Source organism: Pan troglodytes, chromosome 13 (genome assembly GCF_028858775.2).
Source record: "Pan troglodytes isolate AG18354 chromosome 13, NHGRI_mPanTro3-v2.0_pri, whole genome shotgun sequence".
Lineage (NCBI taxonomy): Eukaryota > Metazoa > Chordata > Mammalia > Primates > Hominidae > Pan > Pan troglodytes.
Genome location: NC_072411.2, coordinates 72,021,777 through 72,048,638, shown reverse-complemented (window position 1 = coordinate 72,048,638; position 26,862 = coordinate 72,021,777). Strand labels below are relative to the sequence as shown.

General features: G+C 36.7%; 1 protein-coding gene across 9 annotated transcripts in view; it reads right to left on the bottom strand.

Annotated features, from left to right (window-relative positions):
- The window catches only part of UBR3 (ubiquitin protein ligase E3 component n-recognin 3), a 262,210-nt gene that overhangs the window by 84,864 nt on the left and 150,484 nt on the right, over positions 1-26,862 (bottom strand). For all 9 annotated transcript variants that reach the window (XR_010150127.1, XM_063791293.1, XM_016950002.4 and 6 more), the window contains 2 exons: positions 12,614-12,763; positions 4,949-5,082 (listed from right to left, as the gene is read on the bottom strand). Coding sequence is in view for 8 of the 9 variants with exons in the window: in XM_063791293.1 (XP_063647363.1) it covers positions 4,949-5,082; positions 12,614-12,763 (284 nt within the window). In the remaining variant the exon portion in view is untranslated. The remainder of the gene's footprint in view (positions 1-4,948; positions 5,083-12,613; positions 12,764-26,862) is intronic.

The window sequence follows — 26,862 nt, the reverse complement described above, 5'->3', positions numbered from 1 at the left end:
GTTAGATCATTTTAGAATGACTGGTACTCCGTTAATAAACCAGCTGCTCTCTTTGGCACTATACTACAAAAAGGCAATTAATCTGTATTTTTAATAAAAATGCTTTGGGAGGCCGAGGCGGGCGGATCACGAGGTCAGGAGATCGAGACCATCCTGGCTAATACGGTGAAACCCCGTCTCTACTAAAAATACAAAAAATTAGCCGGGCGTGGTAGCGGGCGCCTGTAGTCCCAGCTACTCGGGAGGCTGAGGCAGGAGAATGGCGTGAACCCGGGAGGCGGAGCTTGCAGTGAGCCGAGATCGTGCCACTGCACTTCAGCCTGGGCGACAGAGCGAGACTCCGTCTCAAAAAAAAATAAAAATAAAAAAAATAAAATAAAAATGGCTAGTTTTTAAAACTGGAAACAATGAGTCATTTGTCTATACAACTTTTAGACGTTTGAGTTTGCCAGTCAAAAAATGCAGGATAACACTTAATAATGTGAGACTAGTATTTTAGGGAGACCTCAAGTATCCACCACTGTGCTAAGTGCCTAACACTGAAATGTCACAACCTCAATAATTACTAAAACCTCATAAAGAAGCTGGAGTTATCCCTTTTTACAAGAGAGGAATGATAACTTTACCAAGATCACTAAGTTATAAGTTCAAACCCAAGTCTGTCTGACTCCACAGCTCAGGTTCCTTCTCTCTGTTGTGTCATATTTCCCATGTGTTACACTTCCAGTTTCTACAGTGAATGCACTGTCTTACATAACTAATATTCTACATGTCAATTCTGTAAAATGCATGCATTTAATCTGAAGACAGTAGAATCTACAGTTTAATCCTATAATCAATATCAGTGCCCACTGATAGTCATTCTTCTGCTCTATACAGTCTGGTCCAGCTACCACTCTGGTACTCTTATGTTTACAGTAATTCAGGAAGAAACCCAGTAAGCATCTACAACACACATAGCATGTGCTAGCCCCTGAATCAACATGAGGCATAGCCCTGGACCTCCGGAGGTATGCAGTCTAGGGAAAATGCCATATATACATAAAACAGGTCTTATAAAAGCATACAAAAGTAATGATGTAGGAATAAAAATCTCACAATCACTAACAGAAACACAACAGAGTATAATCCAACTCAGATTTCAGCTCAGAGACTTTTTATAAAAAATATTTTTTTTCTAGAAATGAATAATTACTCTGGCTGCAAAAAAAGAGATATCCTACCTTTTTGCTCCCATTTATTAGATCGTCTCTTCCCTCAAAATTATTATGCTCTTAGGTCTAGGTTTATTTTGATTGAATTTTTAAAAAGTTTTCTATTTGGTGTTGGGATTCATCTTTACCTGTTTACTCTAAAGTAATTAAAACCAGGATTATTGATAGTGGCAGGAGACAGACAAATTCCTAGACAGACAGGGCCAGGTCCCTGGTGAAACCCAACCTCCAAACCACAGACAATTTAAAGCCTGAAAACCGAGCTGCAGTTTCAGGTAGAATCCATGACTGGAGTGAGAACTTCCTTGAAAATCAAATGGTGCTTTTATCAGGTCCACACATGGACCATTCAGCATGCACTCCCCCATTCTGAGACCATGAAAACCATGGACTCAGTCACAAGGCAGCTACCCATTTTCAGGCCCCCTCTCACACAGAAAGCTACCCACTTCAGGTCCCCTCTTGTTGTTGAGATCTTTTCTGTCACTTGATAAAATTCTTCTCTGCCTTGCTCACTCTCTGGTGTCCATGTACTTCATTCTTCTTGGTTGTGGGACAAGAACCTACCCACCAAATGGCAGGAGCAAAAAGGGCTGTAACATGCTCCTGGCCGGCTCACAGAGCTGTGGGTAGTGGAAATGAAAAGAGTTGTGACATGCCTCCATTCACTAGACTACAGGAGTGAAGAGCTGTGACCCTTCTGGGGGCCCAGACCTCGGCACTCCCCAAGCAGAAGCTGTGACACCCCCTTGGGGCTCTGTGGTTGTTGGTGTCTCCGAGTTTTCGGGTGCCACTGCATCCCCCTCATTTGAATGCTGGCACCCAGCCACAGAAGCTGCTTGCAGCACACCTGGCCCCACCACAGGAAGAGCTTGGAGCTGCAGTGGTTGCGGGATCCAGGCTGGGGAGCGAGTTGAGCGCAGCCTGCCAGCCAGCCTGGGTAGAGTGAGCCCAGTGGGCCCAAGCGAAGCCCAGGCAGAAGTGCCGCCAGCCACAGAGGTTTCTGCCTAGTGAAGTGGCACCAAAAGAATCCTGTGTCGTTATGACAAAAAAATAAAGTCTAAATAAGGTGGTAGTAAATTTCTGCAAAAGCAGAACTTAGCATTGTTTCCCAATTTTCCTTGAAAATAAAATATTTATTGGCCTCTGATTAATAAAGTAATATATGTATCCTGTAAAAAAAAAATCCAAAGCAGGCCAGGCGTAGTGGCTCACGCCTGTAATCCCAACACTTTAGGAGGCCGAGGCGAGCAGATCACGAGGTCAAGAGATCGAGACCATCCTGGCCAACATGGTGAAACCCTGTCTCTACTAAAAATATAAAAAATTAGCCGGACGTGGTGGTGGGCGCTTGTAGTCCCAGCTACTCGGAAGGCTGAGGCAGGGGAATCATTTGAACCCAGGCCCCAGGAGGCAGAGGTCGCAGTGAGCCGAGATCGCACCACTGCACTCCAGCCTGGCGACGGAGTGAGACTCTATCTAAAAAAAAAAAAAAAAAAAAAAAGTCCAAAGCAATAAAGAACAAAGAAAAAAGTGTGAAAATATGTGTACACACATACGTGTATTTATACACACGCACATACAGAGACTGCTACAAAATAACCATAATTTCATTTTAAAGTCTCTGAAAATATACGGAAGCATGACCCTTATTACCTAACCCAAACTGTCTAACAGGCCTAACCTAGCCTTCCTAAATGGGATAGCTTGAATATTTAAAACATCACTTTACATTTATATTGACCTGTATTATATGCAGAGTGACCTATATGCAGGGTGAACCCTAACCTGGTGATTACTGCATGAAAGATCATTATCAGCCCTATTTTACAGATGAGGAAATTGAGTCTCAGACCACTTAAGGGATTTGGCCAAGCTCACATTGCTCAGAAATGGCAGAATCAGGACCAAACCCCAGTTTTTCTGGTCTAGGACTCTTTCTACTCTACACAATACCTCCCTGTAGGTCCATCAGCTCCTGCAGAAGCCACCAGAAACCTTCCTGTCAGCCTAGCATATTAAGGAACCAGACTCTACTCTGGCTCTTATCATCACTAGGTCAGTTCCTATTTATTCTGATTATGTATTCTGTCTTCCACTTATCTTACTAATTTCTTCCACTTCAACCAATGGATTTATGGGCAAGAAAGAAGTTCTATTTGGAAATCTATCCATATAATCATCTCATATAGCTAACTAAAAATAATGTTTTACTTTATATTTTAAGCTAATATCTTACATTTATTTAATTCAAGACACAGTAGATTTAAAAAACTACAACAGGAGAAAGGAAACCCCATTTGATAATCCACTCAGAAAACATCAAAAGGAATACAGAAATTTTAAAAAGACGTTAACAATGCTGCTGCTACTAAAGTTTATGTTGAAGGCCTTCAGATACTTCTGAGTGTCAGAGCCTGAAAAAAAACTACTAAGTTTGTAAGAAGTCATAGCAGATATGAATCAAATCCATCCTTACTTTACATTTTAAAAGTATCATAATGAAATTTTATTATATATCTTTAAATGAAAGTAAAAGAGGGAGGCAAAAATCTTCATACAACATTCCTACCATAATAAAAGTTTCTACAGAGTTAATACATTAAGTCCTCACTTTAATGTTATCAATAGGTTCTTGGAAACTGTGACTTTAAGCAAATGATGTGGAACAAAACTAATTTAACCACAGGTTAATTGATATAAACAAGAGTTAAATTCCTACAGTATATTTCTGATTACAAAAACATCATCAAAACTTCTAAAGACCTAAAACATTTCTAATACGAAACACTGAAATAAATGAGGAGTATGCATACATTTGAGAAAGTTTAATAAAAACAAGATAACGATTTACCCAATTTTTGACAAAACAATGAGTGCTGTCAGTAGTAGTGGTGATGGGTTAAATTAAGGAATAAATGTTTGCAAAGTGAAAATCGTTAAAGAGCACTTCCTATTACCATGCAGTTTAAAAACAAACAATAACAAATATGCGGGTTCACTGAGCCCTTTCATACCACATCGTTATTATGCAGCTGTATAATTATCATATACTTTATAAATTTTTACTTTATCATATACTTTATAAATTTATAAATTAAAAAATAATATGTTTTCATTATTTCATTCATTTTCCAGCCTACTTATTCCAGTTCACAGTCATAAGTGGCTGGAGCCTATCCCACAGCTCAGAGCACAAGGAAGGAATCGACCCTGGGCAGGACCCCATCCCATGGCAGGACACACTCACATCCACACCCATACTGACTCATACCAGGACAATTTAGACATGCTAATTAACCTAATGTGCAGCACATCTTTGAGAAGTAGGAAGAACTGGAATACCCAGACAAAACCCATAAAGACATGGGGAGAACACATAAATTCCCCACTGACAGTGGCCCCAGTAGGGAATTTATTTTTTTCTCATCAACATTATAACAAAACAATGTTGAAAGAAACAACGTTATTTAAGGACCTGCTGTACTCATCATTCCACTTAATTGAATGTGTGTATCACACAACAAACAACATTTAAAACAAAGGTATCACATTTATTACCTGAAATGTTTATTAACAGATTTCCATTTCTTTCTATCCACATATTAATTTTTTTCTAATAAACTTTCAAATTTAACATCAGAATGCCATTTTGGTAAAAGACATGTAAAATTCTGGAGGGAAATAACCATCAACTTGGCAGACAAAAGTACTATTTTATAAAGAGTACTTACATCCTTAAAATAACGCTGTAATAATGAAAGCCTCACATCATGAACGGCTGCACAGGTATCCCAAGGGTAAATCTGCTCCTCTTCACTGATCGGCAACTTTTTTGGCTCAACATTGTCACGGCACTGCCCCAAAACTACATTAACAGATAAAAGCTCATTAATCAAAAATAATCAGTGCCATAGACCTGTAACTCCAAGAAAAGCTGAGTTATTTACCACAAGCAACTCGAATTATTTCACTATTAGAATATTTTTAAAGACCCCTCAAAAAAGTGGTATTCTAGTTTTCTTCTACAGGCTAAATAAAGCTTCACATATGCCAATATTTACTTTAAAAAATAACACTGAACTATGATTATAAACTCAAGATGGATGGATGGATGGGTTCCTAAATCTGTCCACTGAAAAAGCCTACATGATTTAACTCTCCAGTATTCACAAACTTTATTTCTAAATATACTATTTCTCACTAAAAGGAAGAAGAGATCCTTGGAGAAAGAGCTGAGTTCAGGGTTGGGGAAAAGTGCAAGGTGAGCCCGGAAGGATGTGTAATTAAAAAGAGCAAGGAAGTGTTCAAACACTGAGGGAGCAGATTTATAAAGACCTGGAGTTCTGGTAAAATCTGAGAAAAGTTGAATATTAAAAAGAATAATAATAGTAATAGATAATATAATACGTTCACTGACCCAGGCAAGGAAAATCAAATAAAAGGGTAAAAGGGTGAGTAGAGTCTTAACGTATCATCCTACAGATTACCTACTACCTTACCCAAGGTATCAAACTTAGTTGGCACCACCCATAATAGGACAAATTGACACAGTGAACCTCCTGATGTAATGCTGTTGGAAGGAACATCACCTGTATAATACCCTTGCCAAAACTGTTTAACTTCAATCTAGTAACAAGGAAATAATCACACAAATCCAGATTCTGAGATATTCTATGGAACAACCAACCTGGACTCTGAAACTTTAAAAAGGGGCTAGAGAAACTGTTCTAAATTACAGGAGACTAACAAGAAATGATAATGAAAAACAATACATGATATTTTATTCGATTGTGGATCAAGAAATATCTGCTATAAAAATATTACTGACTCTGACCACAAAAAAATGATATAAGTGTATATGTGTATATGTTAATCAGCCTAATGGTAAAGTGGTATATACATTAATTAGCTTGACTTAATCATTCCACAATGTATACATGTCAAAATATCATATCACATTTATGTACCCCATAAATATGTACAATTTTTATTTATCAAGTAAATAAGAAACACAAAAAATATTGCAGGGACAACTGAGAGAATCTGAATATAAACAGTATTTGATGTTACTAATGTTACATTTCTTAGGAATGATAATGGTACCATAATTATGTAAAAGAATATCCTTGGGCTGGGTGTGGTGGCTCATGCCTGTAAACCCAGCACTTTGGGAGGCCAAGGTGGACAGACTACTTGAGGCCAGAAGTTCAAGACCAGCCTGGCCAACATGACAAAACCTCATCTCTAATAAAAATACAAAATTTAGCTGGGTATGGTGGTGCACACCTGTAATCCCAGCTACTCAAGAGGCTAAGGCATGAGAATTGCTTGAGCCTGGGAGGCTGGGGTTGCAGTGAGCTGAGATCGTGCCACTGCACTCTAGCCTGAGCAACAGAGAGGGACTCTGTCTCAAAATATACATGAGAAATTTTTAAAAAAGAATATCCTTGTTCTTAGGAGTTATATTCTAAAGTATTTACAGATAAAATATCATGATGTGTGCATCAGAAGAGCTGCTCTTAAAAAAGGGAATAATAGGTTTATCACTGCGGGCCTTAAGTTTTGCAAGGATTTATAACAGCAACAGAAATAAGAGACAAAAGCTGGTAGATGCTACCAGCTAAAATATAATTACCATGATGCATAATCCTCTTAATATGCTGCTGCATTCAGTTTGCTAGAATTTTGTTGAGAATTTTTGCATGTATACTCATAAGGGATATTGGTCTATTGTTTTCCTGTGTTTATCTGGCTTTGGTATCAAAGCTAGCCTCATAGAATGCTAGCCTCAGAATAAGTTGGGAAGTGTTCACTCCTCTATTTTTTGGACAAGTTTGAGAAGCATTGGTGTTAATTCTTTAAATGACTGATAGAATTCATCAGTGAAGCCATCTGGTCCTGTCCTTTTCACTGTCAGATTTTTAAAAATTACTGAATCAATCTTTTTGTTATTAATATGTTCAAACTTTTTATTACTTCTTGGGTCCATTTGGTAGTTTGTATATTTCTGGGAAATCATTCATTTAATCCATGTCATCTAATTTTTTGGCATAAATTGGTCATAGTATTCTCTTATAATCCTTTCTATTTCCGTGAGGTCTGTAGTAAAGTCAATAATTTCATTTCTGATTTTAGTTATTTGAATCTTTTTTAATGTATGCATTTACAGCTGTAAATTTCCCCATTTTCACTGCATTCTAAAGGTTTGGGTATGTTGCATTTTCATTTTCCTTCACCTCAAAGTGTTTTCTAATTTCATTTGTAATTTATTCTTTGGCCCATTGGTTGTTTAAGAGTATGTTGTTTTAGGCCAGGCACGGTGGCTCACACCTGTAATCCCAACACTTTGGGAGGCCGAGGCAGGCAGATCACAAGGTCAGGAGATCGAGACCATCCTGGCTAACACGGTGAAACCCCATCTCTACTAAAAATACAAAAAATTAGCTGGGCATCGTGGTGGGTGCCTGTGGTCCCAGCTACTTGGGAAGCTGAGGCAGGAGAATGGCGTGAACCCAGGAGACAGAGCTTGCAGTGAGCCGAGACCACGCCACTGCACTCCAGCCTGCATGACAGAGTGAGACTCCATCTCAAAAAAATAATAATAATAAAATAAAGAGTATGTTGTTTAATTTCCACATACTTGTGAATTTCCCAGGTTTCCTTTTGTTATTCATAGCTAGTTTCATTCCATTATGACCACAGACAATTTTTTGAATAATTTCAATCTTTTAAAATGTTATTGAGGCTTGTTTTGTGGCCTAACATATGGTCTACCTAGGATAATGTTCCATATACCATTGAGAAAAATATACATTCCACTGTTATTGGGTGGAGTGTTCTATATAAGTCTGTTAGGTCTGGTTGTTTTACAGTGTTGCTCAAGTATTCAGTCTCCTTTCTGATCTTCTGTCTAGTTGTTCTATAAAGTCTCCAATTATTATTTTAGAAGTATCTATTTCTCCCTTCAATTCTGTCCATTTTTGCTTCCTACATTGGGGGCTCTGTTGTTTGGAGCATATATGTTTATAATACCTTCATGATGGATTGGCTGTTTATCAATATATAATCTCCTTCTTTGTCCCTTGTAACAATTCTTAACTTACAATTTATTTTGTCTCATAGTATAACCATCCCAGCTCTCTTTTGGTTACTATTTGCATGGAATCTCTTCCCATCCTTTCACTTTCAACTTATTGTGTCTCTGGATCTAAAGTGAATCTCTTGTAGCATCACATTATTAAAAATTCATTCTGTCAACCTCTGCCTTTTACCTGGGCAGTTTAATGCATTTATATTTTAAGTAATTACTAACTTTAAAAAAAAAATTAATTCTTCCTTTTTGCTATTTTCTATTTCTTCTTTAATTGATTACTGCCTTCTTCTGTAATTAATTGAATTTTCTGGTATAAAATTTTGATTCCCTTCTCTTTTCTTTTATGTGTGCGTGTGTGTGTGTGTGTGTGTGTGCATGTGTGTAACTTTTTTTATAGTGTTTACCCTAGGGATTAGAATTAACATCTTTACTTTGTAACAATCAAATTTAAATAAATATCTACTTCATTTCAGAAATATACAAAAACTGCTCCATCCCCCTTCCCTTTGTGTTTTTATCTCAATGCCTACACTCTTCCACAAACAAGAACATTATTATTTGGTTTACAAATCTAGATATACAGTTCTTTCCGGATTTACTTTCTTTTATTATATATATTTTTGAAGTGCTATGAAAACTAACTGCTCTTTCTGAATCTTCGCAACTTTGGACTTTCTGAATCTTTGCAAAGATTGTAGGGTTTAGTAAAATGAAAAGACTATATAATATTGTATTATTCTCCTATGGAGAACTGAAGCTCCCCAAATCAGTAATGTTTACAACAGGCATTCTGAGTAATAATGAGATGGCACATAAATTAATATCTTTCCATGTAGATAAATGTACTTAAAGGCCCTTAAGCAGTGTTTTGAAGGGTTCCTAATCAAAAGTCTGTAATTTAGCATAAATCACATATAAAAATAAAGAGTTAAAAGCATGAGACTTTTCTTTAATACATGGTTTGAAGAACATGGCAATAAAGTATCAGTGAACACTAAAAAGATCTAGAACAATAAGCACACCTAGCATCCAGACTTTTGTCTCTAAATACCATTTCCCACTAAGAAGGAACTAATGCTTCTTTGAGAGATTGCTGATTTCAGGGCAGGAAATGTGTAAGATAAATTTATTGTAACTTGCCACACCAAAAAATGTAGAAAGACCCAAGGCTACTTACTACTCTAGCCTTGTATCAAAAGAACTCAGGAGACAACTAGAATAAGCTCTCAGTGAACAAAGATGGAAGAACACGAGCATCAACAAGAAAGTAACTATAGAGTTATTAATAGAGTTCATAATGATTAAAAACAGTTCATTAATGATACCTGAAAGTACTAATTATCTTTAGAAAATGATTTTTAAACCCCACTATCTCAATATTTTGAGCACCTGTAGTAAATAAAAGGAAAGAATACTATGTCTACCCTGCCTTTCCTGTGTAATCTGTATCTCAGAGCAACAAAAAATAGGTGATGAAGTGAAACTTCTTTTATAGAAGTATATGTCAGCTAATAAACAACAAAAAAAACATGAAAGAGATTTGTAATCTCTGATCAACTGATGGATTTAGGCAGTAATCATCACTTCCTACTAATATCACAGAGAGAAAACAGAGGGAACAGAGGAATATGTTAAACATCACAGCAACATTCTGAAAAATCCAAATTGGTTTTCAATGATCCAATTTCTTTAAAAAAGTAAAATGATGGGAGGAGGGGGTAAAGATAGAGGGAGAGTGGATCTATTAATTAAAAGACCACAAAGGAATACTGCAACTATAAATAAATTAAGCAAAATAAATAAATAAATAGAGACAATGGGAAAATTTTAAACACTGACTAGATGTTTGATGATACTGAGGAATTTATTTAGGACTGACTGTGGTTATGTTTAAAAAACAAGACCTTTCTTTTTAACAGAAACACTGATTTTTTTACAGATGAAATTATATGATGTCTAAAATCTGCTTCGAAATAATTTTAATAAGGAGGGAACAAATGAAATAAAATTAGCCAGAAATTAATCACTGTTGAAGATAGATGGGGACATGGGGGTTCACTTTGCACATCTCCTTAGCATACTGTTAAAAATTTTCCATATTCAAATCTAAAAGAGAAGAAATGAATCAAAATAAAGAAGCCCAGAGAAAAAAGGGGTAAAAGGGGGAAAGTATCAATGGGTGGATAAGGCTTAGATGGTAAAGAAGGAAACAGCTAGAGAATTCACCTATTATACTAAAATTATTCCTGAGTTTTAATACTCTTTAATGTCAGTTTCTTTTTTTCTTTTTTAATTTTTTTAAAGATAGGGTCTTACTCTATCACGCAAGCTAGAGTGCAGTGGTGCAATCTCAGCTCACTGCAACCTCGACCTCTTGGGCTCAGGCAATCCTCCCACCTTGGCCTCCTGAGTAGCTGGGACCACAGGTGCACGTCACCACACCTGTCTAATTTTACTTTTTGTAGAGACAGGGTCTTACTGTGTTGCTCAGGCTGGTCTTGAACTCCTAGACTCAAGCAATCCTCCCGCCTTGGCTTCCCAAAATGCTGGAATTACAGGCGTGAACCACTGTGTCCTGGCAATATTAGTTTCTTATTTTTTTCCTTCTATCTCTAAGGGATAAGGCAGCTACAGTATAGTGGAATTGTTTAATATTTATTGGTCTAGCTAGCATATACAATTGTTTAAAAGAGACTTTAAAAAGTAACAGACCAAATAAACTTAAAAACATAAAATAATGAACAAATAAAAGCTTAAAACAAGAACATAAGTTTCACTGGAGCAGGGATTTTGTTTTGTCTCTTACTAGAACAGTGCCTGACACCTAGGAGCTCAATAAATATCTGTGAAATAAATTAATGAATAAAACAAATCATTACATTGATAACTATATAGTATTTAATCACGAAGTTGAAAGTCAATTGGCAATAATCTAATAAACTGCTTTCCTAAGAGTAGTAGAAAGGAAAAGTAGCTGTAAAAGTAGTTAATACTTCCACACATTTCCCTTTCAGTAAGCATTTCTGATTTGGACAGCTCTACTTCAATGTCCCACTAAATCAGGATTTCCCAAATCAATTCATTTTAGGCAAGAAGAGTAACAGAAGAAATGAATTTACTAGGCATCATATTGGATTCTTTTTGTTTATATTACATTACTTAACCAATACAAAAATCCTCTAAAGTCAATATGAGCTCTCTACATAAAAGAAAAAAACATATTTGGCCACAGTAAGTAAACCAATACCATTTTTGAATTCAGGGGAGTTTCTAATATCTAACTCTTTCCACTTTACCCTACTAATTCAGAGAGTTAACACCCTAGAAAATAATCCTCTGGAGAAATATGTAAGAATTTTTTTTCTCTTTATTTTACACATACTCTTGTTGGAAAAGGATTAAATTTATTGCGACTAGATTGTACAAGAATTATCACTACCCTCAAAAATACTTCATTATGGAAGACAATGGACACCATTCAGACAAATCCTTCAAACTTTTAAAATTATATTTATAATTTATAATAAAATTATATAGTTTAAAACTATAGACTGGTAAACATACCAATTCACAGACTGTTTGAACAAATAAAGGCAGAGCTGTCTAAATATGCCTTGTGTAATTAAAAACTGACAATATTTATGGGCTAAGGAGTTTTCCAGATTTTAGAACAATTTTTTTTGTTTGTTTGTTTTTTTTTTTTTGAGACAGAGTCTTGCTCTGTCACCCAGGCTGGAGTGCAGTGGTGCAATCTCAGCTCACTGCAACCTCTGCCTCCCAGGTTCCAGCGATTCTCCTGCCTCAGGCTCCCAAATAGCTGGGATTACAGGCGCCCTCCACCACACCGGCCAATATTTTATATTTTTAGTAGAGACGGGGTTTCACCATGTTGGCCATGTTGGCTAGTATCGAACTCCTGACCTCAGGTGATCTGCCCACCTCAGCCTCCCAAAGTGCTGGAATTACAGATGCGAGGCACCACACCCGGCCAGAACAACTATAATTACCAAGAAAGCTGAACGCAGTTATTGGCCACCTAGCATTGGTAATATACCATCACACTTTAAAGAAAAAAATTGTGAAACCATATAGCAAGATCTCTGTTAGGAGTTTCTTCTAACACTCATGTCCAGGAAAGTAAGATATAACCAGATAAAGAATCTTTGTTATTTGGATCTAAACTGACCCTTGCCTAGTTATAAGTAGACAAAGATATAATTTTCATTTAATACAGATATTTATTAATCTGTTGTATATACTTCAGCTCTAAAATGTTCCCATGAAAAAATTACTTTGATTTTACCTGAGGATGCTTGTAACAGTACAACTAATCCAGTAGGTCGATCTTCAGAGGAGGGGCCACTCTGTCCACAAATAACACAGTCATATACTGCCTCGGAAACCTGTGGTTCTGCCGTGGTGATCTCCATAGGAATATCATTCTCAGGAGAATCTGAGGGAAAAAAGTTACATCTCTTTAATTCTTTAGGAGGAAAATCTCTCTTCAATGAAAGTGTGAGAGAAAAATCAAGTTCAAACAATTTTTAGCTTCAATATCAATAAAGTATACAGTAATAAAACTGTGGAAAAAATAACCTTACTCAAGTAAAATATTTAGACAGATAAAATAATGCAAAGACTTTAATAATGAAAGATTTAAACTAAAATATGGTTAAATACACTTCTAATGTATCATTCAAATATAAAATAGATACAGAAAACATAGAGGCAAAGATATTTGTATCAAAAGAGAAATATTTTAAAATAACATGTTACAGAAAGAAGGGAGATGTTTGTTTTAATTTTCCTTGAGGCACCTAAGGGGTTATTCACAACAACATGACAGCTCTTGGGAAAATATGGTAGTATTTACTAGAATATAAAAGAGAAGAAACTATTTCTTTCTCACTCTCAGTTCTAGTGATTATATCTCAGAAATAGTAGCTATCAATGTTTTTTAATGTAGGGAAATCATAAAGATATGACCATATTATATATGAATAAAGCAGAACTCATCAAAAATAGCAGTAATCCTCTGGTGATATAATGTTACTAATAGCAAAAAATCAAATATTGAGTTAATAATTATTTACAGATAAAGACACTTAAATTCATGAAGATAAGTGATGCTGCCACTGGTGACAAAGAAATGGGTGGAAGAGACTGGGAAGAACAGGGAAGCAGAAGTGCTTTATGAAATGTTTAAAAGATGGAGGCACATCTAAGTAAATATGTAAAAATACACGTCAGAAATAAGAAAAACGTCAAGTTTAGATATTTTAAAATAAGAATTCATGCAGATATACATACATCTGATACTTATGAAGAATGACTGAGAGGAAAAGGGACAGTAACCTAAAATAGAACTTTGGGTAATGCCTAGTATTAATGGAAATAAAAAGATGCCACAAAGAAATTAGCAAACAAAACAAAAACAAAAACAGTACCTGAATAGAATCAAACCAAAGATCACAATGTCTATGAAAATACACTAGTAGGTCAAAATGAAAAGAAGATTTCAAAAGAAAAAAGTACCAGAGGCCATTAGGAGTTGATATGAGGCCGGGCATGGTGGCTCATGCCTGTAATCCCAGCACTTTGGGAGGCTGAGGCGGGCGGATCACCTGAGGTCAGGAGTTTGAGACCAAGCCTGGCCAACATAGTGAAACCCTGTCTCTACTAAAAATACAAAAAATTGGGCAGGCATGGTGGCAGGCACCTGTAATCCTGGCTACTTGGAAGGCTAAGGCAGGAGAATCACTTGAACCCAGGAGGCAGAGGTTGCAGTTAGCTGAGATCGCACCACTGCACTCCAGCCTGGGCAACAAGAGTGAAACTACGTCTCAGAAAAAAAAAAAAGAAAGAAAAGAGTTGATATGAGACTACTTTGGGTCTTAGGGAGAAAAGAGAAGAGAAAACCATGCAGAAAAAAGAAATTGTCTGCTCTCAAGTGCAAAGGAGAACACAGAGATACCTGACAAAGTACAGTGAAATAACTCAGTCTCGTGTTAAGTGCCAAAGAAATACAATTTCATTAACCCTATCTCACACATAAAGATCTTTTTTTTTTTTTAATAAGTCTTGGTACAATTGACTTGAAAACCTCAAGGAAACCCTGATGCCAAAACACATTATCCAAGATGCTGCTAAGGCATCTTTTCTAGTTTTTAAAAGAAACTTCAATGACAATCTTCAATGGTGATACAGTACCAATGGCATGAAAATAAAATAGGTGAACTCATTTTCATGCAGAGTACTTTTTATTTGAAATCTGACTTTAAAAATTACAGACACCAATGTCCCTTTTTTCTTCAAGAAACTGAGATCATGGTTTATTTCTGAAAAGAGGAGGAAAAGTCACAGCTTTTTATATCCTATGTTGAATTAAAATGTTATTGGTAATATATGGTTGATTCTATCATTCCAGTACCAAATTCTGACATTTTTAGTAAGATTTAAAAAGGATCTGTGTCCAAATTAAATGCTGTATTTAAATGTAATTATTGTTTCTCACTTATCTGTGAGATATGAAAAAATAAAGAACCTATTCTGAAAGAAGTCAGGCCCCAAAAAAGTACATATGGTATGTAAATTGTTAAAGAACAAAAGCATGAAAAACTAATATACAGAGTCACAAGTAATGATACTGGTTACTCTTGGAAGAAGCAGTGACAGAAAGAGACCATGAAGGGAGCTTATGGGATGCTACTAATTTTTATTTCTCAATTTGGATGCTGGTTTCTCAATCTGGATTCAGTTATACAGTCACAATCTGTTTGTTAAAACTCAAAGAGCTCTAAAATCCTGAAACATGCATTATGAGTATATTTCAATAAAAAGGTTTCTTTTAAAAACCCCTACTCTAAATGAGTAACTTGGTATATTCTGTAACAAGTATTATAATAAAGGTACTTAATGCACACATCAATATCTGCACATATTTTCCACACCAAAAACAAAATCTAAATGATGTGCCATGCAAATTGAGGCAATGAAAAAATTACAATGATTTACAATCTAGGTAAATTAAATGAATAAAAGATGCAAAACTGATAGAGTAATAGTCAAAGATGACAAATCCAAGTGTTACTAGAGACTAATAATGAAAATATTCTTGCTACCAAATAACCCTGGAATTCTTAAGTTCTACTTTAACTTTCAGTTCAATTCAAATTCAAAGGGTTTCTGTATAAAATTCACATTTGCCCTTTTAGAACAAAAGTACTACTTAAATTACCATAATTGATATTATTACAATAAATACAAAAAAGATAACTAAAGCAATAGTTAATTTATCTGTTTGGTTTTACATGAACAGAAAAGAATCTATCTGAATGAAGCAGCTGATTCTTCTGAATGCTATTACACTTAGCCAAATGACCGCAAGATGGCCCCAATTCTCCACTCCTCCCTGTATCCATGCTCTTCACAATGTGATACTGTAATTCCTCCCATCAAGAGACAGTTTATTTCCCCACTCCTTGAATATCAGCTGGCCTTGACTTGTTTTAATGAAGAGAATGTGGAGGATGGGCGCAGTGGCTCACACCTATAATCTCAGCACTTTTGGGAGGCCGAGGCAGGTGGATTGCCTGAGGCCAGGAGCTCAAGACCAGCCTGGACAACATGGCAAAACCCCATCTCTACTAAAAATACAAAAATTGGCTGAGTGTGGTGATGCGTGCCTGTAATCCCAGCTACTCAGGAGGCTGAGACAAGAGAATCACTTGAACTTGGGAGGCAGAGGCTACAGTGAGCCAAGATCACACCACCATACTACAGCCTGGGTGACAGAATGAGTGAGACTCCATCTCAAAAAAAAAAAAAAAAGGAGAGAGAATGTGGCAAAAACAATATGCCTTCCAAGACTAGGCCTCAGGTGATCTTGCATAGTTTCTCTCTCTTGCTCTCACTCTCAACTCCACCTTGCATAGTTTCTCTCTCTTGCTCTCACTCTCTCAACTCTACCATCTCCATGAGAATAAGTCAAGGTGGGCTACCTTGCCAGAGGAGGAGAGACCAAATGGAACACACATAAGTTGTCTCACCAGCTCATGGCAGCACCCTGTTAACCAATCAGCAGATCACAGACCCACAATTCAGCCCATGGGTCTGTGGGTGATGAGATCAGCTAAGCCTTCTCCAGAAAAGTTTGGTTCACAACAGAACCACTGAGTCTACTCATTGACTCATGAAAACTAAGTAGGGGTTGTTTTTTTAAATCACTAAGTTTTAGGGGACAGCTAGTTACACAACAATTGCTAACTAATATAATAATTCTACTGTATGTTAATTATAATATAGAAACTCAAAAGAATTATAGTACTTTGCCTTACCAAGATGAGTCATGAAAACTAATATTTAAAGTAATAAAGGTGTTTCCGTCTGGAATATTTTCTAGTCTAAGGAATTAAAAAAATCATTTTCCAAAATGATTTTTATCTTTAATATCTACTTATTTTACAACCATTAATTTAACATCATCAGAGTGAAAAGCTTCCATATTCACAAATACCACAGTTCTACTTCAAGAGTTTACACTGTTACATAAAATTTCCTGTTCTAGTATTTGTTAAAAATAGTTAGAGCCTATTTTAATATAAAATTAATCTTTAATTACAAAATAGCCTTTGCCTTTCTTAACCTTTATATTTATAAATTAATTAGATTAATTTAAACTAAAATAAGTATTTATAGAACAATCAAAAATCTTCTTGCTTCATGCTTTGCTTTCATGTTTGTGGGTTTTGTGGCTGAATGGAAGGATGGGGAAATGATATAGGGATGATGTATTTGGTGCCCTCAAAATCATGTGAAATACATTTTTATTTGAAAGAGGAATAAGCAACTGCAAAACACAAGTAGCTGGTTTGCAGCCCAGTGGCAGGCACAGAGAATTTTTATTGCATAAATTAATACAAAATTTTAAATTTTTTAACACAATTTAATTTTTAAAAACAACTGAGAAGTACTTGCTACTAACCTAGCAGGTGAGTTACTATTCATAAACTAAGTACACTACCAGAGTTCACTGATTTCTGCTAAGAAGTCTGACTTCCCTCAGATAAGTGCCAATATTGCAAAACTCCCACTGCACACTATCATTAATTTTGATAAGGATGTACAGTATTATCTTCAATTAGTCATCATTTTTATTATCATTCTTGCTTTCCTCTTTTTTTAGTTGGTGTATAGAGTATTCGCTTTCTTTTTTAAAAAATAATCTTCCCATTTTATAATAGTTTTAGATTTGCAGATACTACATGTACCCTCCCCCCAACAGTTTCCATCTTAAACTTTACATTAGCATGGTATGACTGTTAGAATTAATGAATATATATTAATTTTTATTGATACAATATTGACAAATTAACTAAAGTCCAACTTTTTTCAGGCTTCCTTCATTTTTATCCAATGTCCTTTTTCCATCCCAGGATATCACATTACATTTAGTTGTTATGTCTCCTTATGTTCTTCTAAGAAGAAACTGTGACAGTTTCTCAGACTTTCCTTGTTTCCTTGCTTTGATGAACTTGACAGTTTTGAGGAGTAGTATCCAGGTATTTGCATAACAGTCCTCAGTTATGATTTGTCTGATGTTTTTCTCATGATTAGTCTAAGGTTATCGATTTTAGAGAGGAAGATCACAGAAGCATCATTCTCATCACATCATATCAAGGGTACATAATATTAACATGAATTACCACTGCTGATGCTGACCTTGATCACCTGGTTAAGATGTTTCCCAAGTTTCTCTACTGTAAAATAACTCTTTTCCCCCTTTCCACACCAAGAAGCCATTACATGCAGCTCACACTTAAGGAGTGGGGAGTTATATTCCACCTCCTCGAGGGTAAAGGCTCTACATAAAATACTAGGTATTCTTCTGCATAGGAAACTTCTCTATACTACCTTATTTATTCAATCATTTATACTAGTATATACTCATTGATATTTCTTTTATACTCAGGGTTATAATGCATTATATTTTACTTTGTTGCTCAAATTGTTCCAGCTTTGGCCACTGGAAACTCTCAGTTGACTCCTGTGCCCCTTGACATAGCCCCAGCCCATATCATCACTAGAGGGGGTGGGGGTTGTTTGTTTTTGAGTACCCCTCTACTTTCTGGCCCTATGAGATACACCAGATCCACCCTGCATGTTCCCTGCCCCAGTTCCTAAAAATCAACCATGCCTCCAAGGACCCTAGTTCCTCTTTTCAGCAAGGGAGGAGGGGACTGTATTAGAAACCAAGATCGGGGGGAGGGGGGAGGGGGGAGGGATAGCATTAGGAGATACACCTAATGCTAAATGATGAGTTAATGGGTGCAGCACACCAGCATGGCACATGTATTCGTATGTAACTAACCTGCACTTTGTGCACATGTACCCTAAAACTTAAAGTATAAAAAAAAAAAAAAAAAAGAAACCAAGATCTGGGCAATGGGTGTGCTTGTACCTGGGAAATATCCATGAGTACATACTAATATAAATGAACGAACAAATAAACAAGGGAACACAGATAAGTTTCCTAAGCAGAAGAATGCCAAATATTTTATATAGTGCCTTTACCCTCAAGGAGGTGGAATATAACTCCCCATTCCAGTTTCTACTGGGATGTCCTTGCTTCTAGGCCCTTTCAGCTGACAAAAGAAGGGACTACGTGTCTGTACACTAACTCATGCATATGCATATGCCTGTATTTATACATATATAATTCCAACTTTATCTAGAGCTGTCTAAACATGAGTTCATACTAATGTCTCCAACTCTAATCCATTATTATCACATGAATCATTCTAGCCTTCTCCCCTTATCTGTAACTTCTTACTCCAACGGCGAGAAATCCAGCTGTCATCATCTGCCATTCATTTACTTAATTGTTCAACCTCAGTATATACGTATAGTGGTTTCAGAATTGTTAACTCATGATGCCATGAGGAAACTTTTATTCACTGGTTATACACAGTTTCTTTTGCCTTTAGTCTTATTGTTGCTATTTATTTCCAAAGTTAGGTAGCCAGCACCTTTCCCCCTACTCTTTTCAGTGAGGTTGTTTCATACATCACAAGTTCATACATCTGTAATACAGTTAGATTCTCCTGTCATAGTCTGCATTCCATCCTGGGATCACCCCAACTCCTAAATGATTTTTTAAAATATACATACTTTAAAGATTCACTCTTTCTGCTATAAAGTTCTAAGGGTTTTAACAGTGTTACATATCGAACTTTACTGTGTCACACAGAATAATTTCAATGCTCTAAAAAAACTCCCATGTTTCATTTATTCACCTGTGCCTCAACCCTGACAACCAGTGATCTATTTACTGTCTCTATAGTTTTGCATTTTCCAGAATGTCATATAACTGGAAACACACAGTATGTAATATTTTCAGATTGGCTAATTTCACTAAGCGGTATGTATTTAAGATTCATCCATGTCTTCATGTGGCTTAATAGTTCATTCCTTTTTATTGCTGGACAGTATTTCATTATACGTATGTGCCACAGTTTCTTTATCCATTCATCTATGGAAGGACATCTTAGCTGCTTCCAATTCTGAGCAATTATAAATAAAGTTGCTATAAAAATAAGTATGAAGATTTTTTGTGTGGAAATAAGTTTTTTAATCAGTTAAATAAATATCTAAGAGCACAAGTGATGGATCATATGGTAAGATTAAGCTTAGCTTTACAGGAAAATGCCAGACTCTTCCAAAGCAGCCGTACCATTTTGAATTGCAACCATCAATGAATTAGAGTTCCCACTGCTCTGTATTCTCACAAAAAATTGGTAGTGTCAGATTTCGGGATTTAGCCATAGCCATGTAGTGGTATCTCACTGTTGTTTTACTCTGCATTTCCCTAATGATAATGATGCTGAGCATCTTTTGACATACTTATTTACCATTCTTGCATCTTCTTTGTAAGGTGTCTGTTCAGATCTTTTGCTCATTTTAAAAACTAGGTTATTTGTTTTCTTATTGTTGAATTACTTATATCTTTTGAATACCAGTCCTTTATCAGATGTGTGTTTTGCAAATATTTCCTCTCAGTCTATGGCTTACCATTTCATTCTCTTAACAGTACAATACCTCCTGGGGAACTGATGCCCTGGCTGAGCTACAGAGCCTAGGGCTAGGCCGATATAACACCCCTCATCCCAGGAAAACAGAGCAGTGGCTGAGCTGAGACACTCCTCCATACACGTCAAACAACTCTAGTAACTTGCTCCCCTGGAGCTAGACTAGCCCCTAGAGTCTGAGCTGCTGAGACACCCTTCTCCATGGGGAGTGGACTCCCTGCTCTGCTGCTCCATAACCCTCAAGGGCCCAAATGACATCTGTATTTGGCCATTCTGACATACTTGCTGACACTGCACCTGGGATCACAGAGTCTGGGATACTGCCAAGCCCCACCATCACAGGGTCTAAGGTAACCACTACACAGTACTACATCCCCAGGGACATGGCTGCTACTAAGCCCTACTGGCTCAGACTCCCAAATAGTGGCTATACCCTGCACCCTGGGCTCAAACCTCAGGAGCACCCTTTCTTCCCCAGAGGCAAGATGTGACCTGTTCCCCAGGGGTAAACAACCCAACTCCCTGAATCCAAGCTGCTAGAAGGTGCCTCAGAGTCACAGATCCTGACTCTGTGGCAACCTAAATCTACCCCTACCACAGAGAGCAAAATGGCACGCCAAGACCCAAGTGCCATAATAGGTTCATGAAACCCAGGCCCCACAGCCCCTCCAAGCACCTGCACCTGGAACCCAGCGCTGCTACTGGTACTCATAGTCCATGAAAGACATGACACCAAGAGGGATCCCCTTGGGTAAGTCTCCCCACTGTGGAGAAAATGAGAATAGGCGGAGCCCAAAAGGCCTTGCCACCAAGGACATTAACAGCCTATGTCGCCACTGCTGCTACCACAAACTTCTATAGCCTAGGCCACAGTTATTGCTGATGTTGAACACCACCAGAGAAGCTGCATGGAAGTTATACCACTATACCCACCCAGAAACAGAGTCACCACATCTTTCCCAGCCAGCACACTAAGATTCAACTGCAGGTGAATCATTCTCTACAAAAGCCAATCTAGGAAGTTCAGAAGACACAACAATTCCACAAGATGTACAGATATCAATGCAGTGACATAAGAAACATGAAAAAGCAAGGAAATACGACACGACAAAATGAACTGATGGCTAATACGAGGTGTCAATTTGACTGCATTGAGGGATGCCTAGATGGCTGGTGGAACATTGTTTCTGGGTGTGTCTGTGAGGGTTTTCCAGAGGAGAATGCCATGTGAGTCAGTGAATGAAAGAGGAACATCTGCCCTCATTGTGGGCGAGCATTATCCAACAGACTGTGGGTAAAGCTAGAACAAAGCAGGCAGAAGGGTGATATTCAGCTTGCTTGGTTTCCTCTCTCTCTCTCCCTCCCAGAGCAGAACACCTTTTCTCCTCCTGCCCTTGGACATTTTACACAGGTTCTTTGGCCTTTGGGCTTTGGGACCTGTAACAAAAGACTCTTGGGGGTTTTCAGGCCTTCAGTCTCAGACCGGGTACTGTACTGTCAGCTTCTCTGGTTTTGAGGGTTTTAGACTTGGAATGAACCATGGTACTAGCTTTTCTCATCCCCCAGCTTGCAGATGGCCGATCATGGGATGTCACCTTTGTAATTATGTAAGCCAATTCTCCCCAGTAAACTCCCTTTCATATATACATATCCTACCATTTCTGTCCCTCTGGAAAAACCTAATATAGATTTTGAACTTCATATCTCTCTAGTAACAGACCCAAATGAAAAGGAAATCAACAAATTGCCAGGAAAAAAAATTCAAAAGACGAATCTTAAGGAAACTCAATTAGATACAAGAAAATACAGATACATAATTCAATAGAATCAGGAAAATTTCTTATGCATAAGAAATTCAACAGAGACAGATATCATGAAAAAGAACCAAACAAAAATCCAAAAGAGTTGAACCAAACAGCTGAATAAATCAAACAAAAAAATACCACAGAAAGCTTCAACAGCAGACTTGATCAAGTAGAAAAAGAAATCTCTGAACGTGAAGATAAGTCATTTAAAATTACTTGAGGGGGAAAAGAATACAAGAGTGAAGAAAGCCTATAAGATTTATGGAACACCATTAAGTGAACAATTAAGAAGAAGAGATAAAAATGGCATAGAAAACTAGTAACACCTGAAAAATTCCCAAGTCTGGGAAGAAATATGGACATCTAGATCCAAGAAGCTCAAAAGTTCTCAAATAGATTAGACTCAAAAAGGTCCTCCCCAAGGCAAACATAGTCAAATTGTAAAAAGTGAAAGACAGAGACAATTCTAAAAACAGCAAGAGAAAAGCATCAAGTTACATATAAGGGAATCCCCATTAGACTAAGAACAGATTTCTCAGCAAAAACCTTATAGGCCAGTAAAAAATAGACATTTTCAAAGTTCTGAAATTTTGAAAGAAAAGAATTGCCTACCAAAAATACTACACCCAGCAAAGCTATCCTACAGAAATAATGGAGAAATAAAGTCTCTCCTAGACAAGGAGAAACTGAGGGAATTCATCACCACTAGACCAAAGTTACAAGAAATGCTCAGGAGAGTCCTGCATGTGGAAACAAAAATGCAATAATCACCATCATGAAAAAATGAAAAAGTATAAAACTCACTGGCAGACCAGATACACATAGTAGAAATAAAAAAAAAAAATCAAACATTATCACTACAGAAAATCACTAAAACACAATGATAAACAATAAGAGAGGAAGAAAGGAACAAAGGATACACAACCAGAAAACAACAACAACAAAAAGCCCTCATCTATCAATAATAAACTTGAATGTAAACCAATTAAATTCTCCACTTAAAGCATACACACTGCCTGTATGGATTTAAAAAAAAAAAAGTGACCCATCTATATGCTGCCTACAAGAAATTCACTTTGCCAGTAAAAACACATATAAACTGAAAGTAAAGGAATTTAAAAAAAAATTTCAAGCAAATGAAAAAGAAAAACATGCAGATAAAACAGGCTTTAAGTCCAAAACTGTAAAAAGAGAAAAAAATGGTCATTATATAATGATAAAGAGATCAATTCAAAAAGAGAATATATATATATATATATATATGTTTTTAATTGCAGATCCAGATATATGCAGATCCAGATAACTGCAGATCCAAAAAGGAATTCTGAATTCCTTTTTGTTTGTTTTTTTAGAGACAGAGTCTTGCTGCTCTCTTGCCCAGGCTGGAGTAAAGTGGCTATTCACAGATACAATCATAGCATACTGCAGTCTTGAACTCCTAGCCTCATGTAATCCTCCCATCTCAGCCTCCTGGGTAGCTGAGACTACAGACACAAGGTACCACACCCAGACAAGAGGATACAACAATTCTAAATATATATGCACTCAATGCCAGAGCACCCAAATACACAAAGCAAATATTAGATATCAAGGAAGAGACAGACTCCAATACAATAATGGTTGGCAACAGCCCACTCTCAGTACTAAACAAATCATCTAAACAGAAAATCAACAAAGAAACACTGAATTTAAACTGCACTTTAAGCCAAATAGACCTAACAGACTTTTACAGAACATTTCAACAAAAGCAGCAGAATACACATTCTTTTCATTAGCACATGGAACATTTTCCAGGATAGATCACGTTAGGCCAAAAAACAAGTCACAACAAACTTAAAGGAATTTAAATCAGATCAAGTATATTTTCTGACCACAATGGAATATAACTGGAAATTAATAACAAGAGGAACTTTTGAAACTGTACAAATACATGGAAATTAAATAACATGTTCCTGAACAACCAATGGATCAAGGAAGAAATTAAGAGGGAATTTTTGTTGTTTTTTTGAGACAGGGTCTCACTCTGTCATCCAGGCTGGAGTACGGTGGCATGATCTCTGCTTACTGCAACCTCCACCTCCCGGGCTCAAGCAATCCTCCCACCTCAGCCTCTCAAGTAGCTGTACTACAGGCATGCACCACCACACCAGGCTAATTTTTGTATTTTGGGGTTTCGCCATGTTGTGCAGGCTGGTTCTGAACTCCTGGACTAAAGCAATCCACCCGCTTGGCCTCCCAAAGTGCTGGGATCACAGGCAAGAGCCACCATGCCCAGCCTTAAGAAGGAAATTTAAAAGTTTCTTGAAACAAATGAAAATAGAAACACAACATACCAAAACCTATAGGATACAGCAAAAGTAGAATTAAAAGGAAGTTTATAGCAATAAACACCTACATTGAAAAAGTAGAAAGATTTCAAATAAACAACCTAATAATGTATCTCAAGGAACCAGAAGAGCAAAAATAAACCAAACTTAAAATTAGCAAGAGGAAGGAAATAATAAAGATTAGAGCCGAAATAAATAAAATTGAGAGTTAAAAAATGCAAAAGATCAATGAAACGAAAGGCTGGTTTTGTGAAAAGATAAAATTGACAAACCATTAGCTATACTAACCAAGGAAAAATGAGAAAAGACTCAAAATAAAATGAGAAATGAATAAGAAACATTACAAACGATGCCACGGAAATACAAAGGGTCATTAGAGACTATTATGAACAACTATATGCCAAACAATTGGAAAACCTGAAAGAAATAGATAAATTCCTGGACACATACAACCTACCAAAACTGAACCAAGAAGAAATTAAAAATCTGAACAGATAAATAATGAGTAATGAGATTGAATCAGTAATAAAAAGTCTCCCATCAAAGAAAAGCCCTGGACCACATGACTTCACTGCTGAATTCTGCCAAAATGTTAAAGAACCAGTACCAATTCTTCTCAAACTCTTCCAGAAAAATAAGAAGGGAATTATTCTGAACTCATTCTACAAGGCAAGCATTACCATGATACAAAAACCAGACAAAGACATAACAAAAAAACTATAAGCCAATATCCCTGATGAACACAGATGCAAAAAATCCTTAACAAATACTAGAAAGCTAAAAGATCACTCACCATGATCAAATGGGATTTATTCCAAGGATGCCAGAATTGCTAAACATATGCAAATCAATAAACGTGATACATCACAGCAACACAATGAAGGACAAAAATTATACAATCATCTCAAAAGATGCAGAAAAAGCATTTGACAAAATTCAACATCCCTTCATGATAACCCTCAACAAACTAGGTATAGATGGAGGTATGTCAACACAATGATGACTGTATATGACAAGTCCAGAGTTAACATTACACTGAATAAGGAAAAGCTGAAAGCTTTTCCTCCAAGAACTGGAACAAGACAAGGATGCCCACTCTCACCACTCTTTTCCAACACAGAACTGAAAGTCTTAGCCAGAGCATTTAGGCAAGAGAAATAATGGGCATCCAAATGGAAAAGGAGGAAGTCAAATTGTCACTATGTGCAAATGACTTGACTTTACATATAAGAAATCCTAAAAGCTTTGCCAAGAAACTCTTAGAACTGATAAGCAAATTCAGTAAAGCTTCAGGATACAAAATTCACATAGAAAAATCAGTAGTGTTTCTAGTATAGTTTGAAGTCAGGTAGTGTAATGCCTCCAGCTTTGTTCTTTTGGCTTAGGATTGACTTGGCGATGTGGGCTCTTTTTTGGATCCATATGAACTTTAAAGTAGTTTTTTCCAATTCTGTGAAGAAAGTCATTGGTAGCTTGATGGGGATGGCATTGAATCTGTAAATTACCTTGGGCAGTATGGCCATTTTCACGATATTGATTCTTCCTACCCATGAGCATGGAATGTTCTTCCATTTGTTTGTATCCTCTTTTATTTCCTTGAGCAGTGGTTTGTAGTTCTCCTTGAAGAGGTACTTCACATCCTGTGTAAGTTGGATTCCTAGGTATTTTATTCTCTTGGAAGCAATTGTGAATGGGAGTTCACTCATGATTTGGCTCTCTGTTTGTCTGTTGTTGGTGTATATGAATGCTTGTGATTTTTGTACATTGATTTTGTATCCTGAGACTTTGCTGAAGTTGCTTATCAGCTTAAGGAGATTTTGGGCTGAGACAATGGGGTTTTCTAGATATACATTCATGTCGTCTGCAAACAGGGACAATTTGACTTCCTCTTTTCCTAATTGAATACCCTTTATTTCTTTCTCCTGCCTAATTGCCCTGGCCAGAACTTCCAACACTATGTTGAATAGGAGTGGTGAGAGAGGGCATCCCTGTCTTGTGCCAGTTTTCAAAGGGAATGCTTCCAGTTTTTGCCCATTCAGTATGATATTGGCTGTGGGTTTGTCATAGATAGCTCTTATTATTTTGAGATACGTCCCATCAATACCTAATTTATTGAGAGTTTTTAGCATGAAGGGTTGTTGAATTTTGTCAAAGGCTTTTTCTGCATCTATTGAGATAATCATGTGGTTTTTGTCTTTGGCTCTGTTTATATGCTGGATTACATTTATTGATTTGCATATATTGAACCAGCCTTGCATCCCAGGGATGAAGCCCACTTGATCATGGTGGATAAGCTTTTTGATGTGCTGCTGGATTCATTTTGCCAGTATTTTA